The following is a 7539-nucleotide window of genomic DNA, read 5'->3' as shown; positions in this document are numbered from 1 at the left end:
TTTATATAATTGTTTTCTGACTTTTTCGAATTTTTTTTTAAAATTTTTAAAATTTTACTTTTTTAAATTCAATTTTTTTTTTGAAACTACTTTTATAAAAAAATTAAATATTTATTAGAATCTTAAACTCTACGTTCCAAAATCCTACTCTACCCATCAACTCTATATTATAAGTCTAGATTAGTTTTAATGAGAAATTTCATAGGATAGACTTGAAAAAGTTTTTGTCACAAATATAGACTTTAAAAATAAAAATAACCAAAATAGACTTAAATGTTTTATCAAAAGAAGTAAATATACACTTATACTCCTAGAGTTAATTAATCTAAACATTAGTGTTTAAAGTTAAGGAGTGAGATTTAGGGTTTATGGTTTAGAATTTATGGTTTAGGGTTTAGAGTCGAGGAGTAGAGTTTTGGGGATATGATTTAAAATTTTAAAATTTTAAAAATATTTTAAATAAAAAATGCTATTTTGCTCATTTTAGTTTTTGGTGTCTATTTTTGTGACAAAAACTTAAAAATGTCTATTTGAGATAATTGCACATGGTTAATTACAGTGGTTAAAAGTGGTTAAAGTGTTATTAGAAATATCGCATTTTAGGCAATTTCTTATAAAATATTATAATTTTTGTAAACAGTTAACACGTAATAACTCCACTTATTGTGAACCAAGAGGGTTGTTAAATAAGGGCGATGAGAAACACATTCTTATAACTCCACTTATTATATTCATAAGATGAGAAATATATAAATATGGTACCATCTTATGTCCAAGTTATACAAAATTACAGAATTGACATAAATCAAGAAGTTTTGGTTACTAAATTGACATGTAACATGATATATTAGGTAACTACATAATGGTATTTCCATTTATAAATCCGATTCAGTTAAGTTTTTATAGGATATAAAAATATTGTAAACTAGATATATTTACAAAATTCTATGTTTATAGAAAGTCTATTATAACGTATTAACAAACTATATTATATAGGTACCAATGGTAATTGTTATAATTTTTCAGGTAAATAAGGGACTATCCCTTATATATTAAAGAAGAAACATTGTAATAAATGCATTCACACTAAACTGGACACATGTCACGTGTAAAAGCATTGTAATAAATATGTTCACACTAAAATTGACACATGTCACATGTAGAGAGCTTTTCAGCCAAACTCCACATAAATATGTTCACACTATATATTTTACGTTTTTTTAATACAAAACTCACATGCATGGTTCTTCTTTACGTTATTTTTACTGTTTACGAATAGAGCTCGATAAATTATTCATAAATTTTGATTCGATTCATTATGCGTTTTGATTCTAACCGAAAAATCTGGATATCCGTTACTCTATAAAGCAAATCAAATACTAAAATGCAATATCCGTAAAAAACAAATCACAAATATCAATATTTATAGGAACGTATATCCAATTTGATCCGTTATATACATATATATATACATATATTTAAATAATTATATATAAGTTATATATTATAGTTTATATAAGTTTTACAATATTTTTGGTTTTTAAATAATTTCATTTTAAGAATTTTTTTTTCATGTATTATTTTGAAAAAAATGTCATTTAATATTAATTAACAGTATCTTTATATATTTATCAACCATATTTATATATTTTTACATACACATACATGTGTACATTGACGTGAGCACCTTATAACTAAGTATTTACCACAACTGAAATATTTAATTTTTTGAAAGTTAAAATATTCTTTTTCTTAATGCTTCTTTCACTATCGACCAAATTGTAGTAAAATGATTTGTCTTAATAATTTTCTTTTTTTTAACTATTATCCGTTTAGAAACTATAATATGAAACCATTGGTTCGACATCACGACTATCTAAGATTCATAACATGAAAACAAACAAATAATAGTAATTTTTGATTATCACAGAAAAAAAACATCAAACATTTTAACCGAACAAACCAAATAAATATTGATATAAAATGATAGTTATATTTTAGGAGATTAAAAACCAAAAAACAACCTAAAACCGAACCGATATCCATATTAAACAGATTAATGTTTCCTTATTAAAAAATAACGAAACTAATAATCACATTCCGCGCAAGGCGCGGGTTATTACCTAGTTAATTATGATAGTTGAGGAGGCTTTTTTCGTAATGTTTAAACTAGACCTTGATCCACGCGCCAGTGCGGGTATGAATTTTTGGTTTTTGATTATTTATTTTACTAATGATGTACAATATTTGTAATATTTGATTGTATTATATTCACTAAGTGAATAATTGTTTCGGGGTCTTAAACCATCTTTTTATGACGAATATTCGATATCATATAAATAAATTGAACATATACACGTAGTTAGAAAATTATATACGATATATAAAACAATGGTTATGAGTAAAATATGAAAAAATATTATATCATGACTTAGTATGGTATAAAGATTATAAATTAGTTATAATTAGCTTAATTATGGTTACATATTCTATATTTAATAGGTACATTAAAGATACGACATTGAAGATATTATGTTTTGATTAATAGAAAATCTTCGATTTTGAGTTTGTATTTATTGATTTGTTTTTTTATAAAGCTTAGAAAATCGATAGGATGATTGGTTGGTTGATACAACCTATAAAGAAAACGAAAATTATAGGTGATTTGAATATTGATGCATGATCAAAGTTGACTATATAAAACTTAATTATGATCAAAGTTGACTATATAAAACTTAATCAAAATCATTTCAAACTAAAATATATGTAAGTTATATGTATTTGTTATATTTCAGTTAATATATTCTAAATATTACACATGTCAAGTAATTCATGTTTCGTAAAAATAAAATTAAATTTCATTATTGGGCTGTCTTCATACGTAGTAATCTACTTTAAATATGATGTATTTGTAGGTTGATTTAATGACATTAAGTTTAAATTTGATTAAGGAAAACTCATTAATCTAACTGGAAAAGACACACATTAAAATATGTAGCTTAATTTAATTCTCAGTGGTATAGAAGTGTAAATAAATTATAAAATCTAGGGATATTTTTTTAATGGATACTACTCTTTTACTAATAGAGATTTTGTTATATAGACTAAAATATTTTAGTATAATAATAAAAAAAAATCCGCACATTGCGGATCAAGATCTAATAAACTATTAAAATAAATATTAGAATTGATATTCTTTTAATGTATAAGGGATGACTTGTTTTTGCTTACGATGAAAGCTAACCACAATCCAATTACAATATTACGATATTATTATATGGCAATTAAAGAGATATGACCCAACCTAAATACTACTATAAATACGAAGTGCAAAGAAGACTAGATGCTCAGAATCCAAACGAGATTTAAAAATTTGAAATCAAATATCATAGACAGTTAGATCGAGATGGAAATTATATTAATCTCTCTCTCCTTAACAACCCTCTTATCCTTTATGTTCCTAAAATCGTTTCTCAGACAGACCACCACGACCAAACTTAATCCACCACCATCTGCGTGGCGGCTTCCGGTGATCGGGAACCTTCACCAGCTAAGTCTCCACCCTCACCGCGCCCTCTGTTCACTCAGCCACCGCTATGGGCCACTCATGATCCTGTACTTCGGTCGTGTCCCCACCCTTGTAGTCTCCTCAGCTGATACAGCCCTAGACGCCCTGAAAACACACGATCTAAAGTTCTCCAACCGCCCGGTAACAAAAATGGTCGATAAACTTCTTAATAGTGGGAGAGATTTGGCATTTGCCCCTTATGGAGAATATTGGAGGCAGGTTAAGGTAAGTTTTCGTCGTTTAAATATAAATTTAAGTTTTGTACATCCATGCAACGAGATGATTATGTGACTTCTCTCTAATGTTTTTTTTTCTATTTTGTTATAAAATTTGGATGACAAGATCTTCACTATATCTTAAAATCATAAGCTAAATATTTTTATATTTTTTTTATTGGGGGTGCATGCAGAGTCTCTGCGCTTTGAATCTCTTTAGCAAGAAAACGATTCAGTCCTTTGGGTATATAAGAGAAGAAGAGATCACTTTGATGATGGACAAGCTGGCAAAAGCGAGTTCTTCCTCTTCAACGGTAAACCTAAGCGCACTCCTCACCACCCTTACAAACGATGTAATAACTAGAGTTGTATTGGGAAGAAAATATAGTGGCGAGGAAGGTGGAAATAATTCCAATAACATAGTGAGGAGATTCAATGAACTTTTAGGTACTTATCCTCTCGGTGAATTCGTTCCTAGTTTGGCATGGATAGATTGGATCCAAGGTCTGGATAAGAAAGTGGAGAAAGTCAATAAAGAGATTGATGTTTTTCTTGAAAAAGTTGTGCAAGAACATGAAGACGCAGACCAAGACATGTCAGCTTTTGTTGATATATTGCTATCTACTCAAAAAGATAAGACAACACCGTTTGAGCTTGACAGAGCCGGTTTAAAAATTCTCCTCGTGGTAAAATAAAGTCATTATTTTAATACTTTTCAAGAAAATTTTATTGATTATCACTAAACAAAGTAACTAAACTTGTTTTATTGACTTCTCCAGGAATTGTTGTTTGCGGGATCAGCAACAACTTTCACACTGATGGAATGGACTATGACGGAGCTATTGAGACATCCAGAGTGTATGAAGAAACTCCGAGATGAAATTCTTTCTGTTTCGAAGCATAATTTGTATGTGTCTGAGAAAGAAGTTGAGAAAATGAACTATTTAAATATGGTGATCAAGGAGGTGCTTAGGTTACATCCCTCCGGTCCACTAATTCCCCGACTAGTTAGTGACGATGTCAAAGTAAATGGATATGACATAGCTGCAGGAACAAGGGTAAAGTCTTTGCATATTACAAAACAAAATTTTAAACGGCAAAGTTGGTTTTTAAGTTTTTTTTCTAAGAATATATACTTTGCAAAACATGTACAGGTTTTAATCAATTTATATGCAATCCAACGAGACACTGCCACTTGGGGACCAGATGCAGAAAAATTTAGGCCAGAGAGGCATTTTGATTCTCCTTTGGATTTGGAAGGACAAAACTTCAAGTATTTTCCATTTGGATCAGGGAGAAGACGTTGCCCTGGGGATGGTTTAGCATTACCCTTGGTCGAGCTCACATTGGCCAACCTTGTGAAGAGGTTCAACTTAAGATTCGAAGGAGGGCCAAAGGGGGATAATAAGCCTGATCTTCTTGAAGCAACTGGTCTCGATGTTTGTCGCAAGTTCCCTCTTATTGTCTCTCCATTTTTTGCTACAATATCCTTGTAAGACTTCTCCATATAAGAGCATATATGTTGCCAACTTAAAATAGTCCATTGTATGTCCATCTTATCTTTTGTTATACCGCGTGCCATATTGAATAAGACAAGACTCATGTTTTCTCTCTGTCTACCGTTTATATTCAACACTATGTAGTTTTTATAATTCTGGTTTTATAAAATAATGAATCCAAAGAGCTTGCACAAACGTACTTCCACACGCAAAAGCCGGAGCACGCGTTAGAGACTATAAAATGATACATCTTATATATATATCTAATCTATTAAAAAAGAAGTACAAATTAAGACTAACCTTTAAACTTGCACAATATTTACAACCTAATGCCATTGAAATAATTAAATGAATGTTTTAAATAGAGAGTTTAGAGACTGAATATTTCCGTGTTTTATTAATGATCAAGGTGGTTCTTTTATATAAGGATTACAAGATGAAGATAAATGGAAAGTATCCAAAACCCTAACTCACTAGGATTAGGAAAACTACTAATACATAATAATGGAAAGATTACATCTACTAGGAAAAGAAAATGGTTTCTTTTTCTCCAAGCTTTGTGGCCGCCTTTCTCTCTCCTAAACTTGGCTCTCTCTCTCCTCTCTCTAGGCTTCGGCCATCTCTCCATCTTCTAGGTATTGGGCCGGTCTTGGACCGGGTCTGGTTAATGACAATCCACTCCATGATTTATAACACTCCCCCTTGGATGCCATAACCATACAAGTTTTTTAGTACGTTTCATGTTGCCTCATTAAAACCCAGTGGGACAAAACCATGATGAAGGAAAAAGAGTACAACACGCACTACTCCCCCTGATGTGAACTTCAGTGTAGGTTCTACATTTTACGCATCTTGGTGCGTGATATTTTATGTATGTACAGGATGGGAGTAATCGGCCAGTTTCATTACTGAACCATAATTAGACCACTTCGACTTCTTAGGTCGTTTCTCATGTCCTTTTGACATTGAGTGTCCCGGTAAAGCATGTGTGCTAAACAATGTGAACCATATTGTTCTCGGCAAGCTTATGGACTACAATACATTTGTATCCGGTTGATCCTTTATCTCTACTAGCCCATGATCAAGAAGAAGGGCTAGACGCCTTTTAGTCTTAAAAGCCGGACGCGTCTACTCGAAGAGCCAGACATTCTTTGCTGAAGAGTCGGACGCCCTTAGACGGACAGAGTTGGACATCTTTAGTTTTGAAGGGCCGGGGCCGGACGCTTTTGGTCGGACACCCATATAGATTTATTTTATGCCTACTAACCTCTTTTAGGTTTAGTATAATCACAAGGAATTTCAAATATATGGACTGTATTGGATTGTCTTTTATACAACTCCAAAATCAATGATCATGCGTGATCAATTTCTTTTACATACTATATGCAGATGCTTTATGTTTCAGTCCATGAATCAGCTTAGGAACGAAGCTGTTCTTTCATCTTATCCAGTGATCCATATGCTACTTAGTACATCATTTTTATCTAATTTCATTCTTATGACCAGACCATTGTCAATTTTGAAAATCTGTAGCAGCATCCACCACATAGGAGTTCATCTCCTTATAATATGTTCCTTTGATCTCTGTGAGTACCTTGTGTAACAAGCTATAATCGAATGCTGTTAGTTAGGAAAACATGAATACTCTTACATCATGTACATCTCTCACGGTTTCTTTACTTATCACAAGATCCATCTATTTCACTGGTTTATCAGATGGCGTTTCTGTATTTGTATATGGCCAATACACCCATCTCTCTTTTAGATACTTTGAACCTCCACGTTTTATCTTTTCTAATCTCTATGATCTTTTATGATTGTATGAGTACTCTTTCGTGGGTTCATGATCCTCGCTTATCTCTTTATGTTCAAGTGCTATAACTTTATGTATCTTTATATAAATGTGTGTGTGTGTCGACACTTTCATGTGGTTCCATTATGTTCCAGACATGATCTATAGATTTGAGATCTTATTATCCAGGACCTTTATTACCTAGTAGCTTGGCGTCCCAAGACTACATGGTTTGGTACCTTAGATGTGTAGCTGCGCAGCCTTTTCTCAATGTCTGGTATGATTTCTCTTATAACCTCGGATATTTATTCTATGCACAATTATTTTCTATCCGAGATTTCTTTATCTTATGGAACACTTGGTCTATCTTGTATAGACTCTATAGCAACTTGATTATGTCTCTTCTAGGACATTCATTTGGTGCTAAGCTGGTTAGTCATTTCTCGGGTCAGTGTCTGGCATTTC

The 7539-nt window shown here is 31.7% G+C and overlaps 1 protein-coding gene across 1 annotated transcript; it reads left to right on the top strand.

Moving 5' to 3' along the window:
* Positions 1-3403: 3403 nt before the first annotated feature.
* On the top strand, positions 3404-5396 carry LOC106327776 (cytochrome P450 71A16-like). Its single transcript, XM_013766027.1, has 4 exons — positions 3404-3793; positions 3978-4469; positions 4563-4841; positions 4938-5396. The coding sequence occupies exons 1-4, from the start codon at positions 3407-3409 to the stop codon at positions 5277-5279; spliced, it is 1500 nt and encodes a 499-aa protein (XP_013621481.1). The 5' UTR covers positions 3404-3406; the 3' UTR covers positions 5280-5396.
* Positions 5397-7539: the final 2143 nt, after the last annotated feature.

This window comes from Brassica oleracea, chromosome C1, assembly GCF_000695525.1.
Source record: "Brassica oleracea var. oleracea cultivar TO1000 chromosome C1, BOL, whole genome shotgun sequence".
In the NCBI taxonomy this organism is placed as follows: domain Eukaryota; kingdom Viridiplantae; phylum Streptophyta; class Magnoliopsida; order Brassicales; family Brassicaceae; genus Brassica; species Brassica oleracea.
The sequence above is the reverse complement of the archived record's forward strand: the minus strand, read 5'-3'. Positions and strand labels throughout refer to the sequence as shown.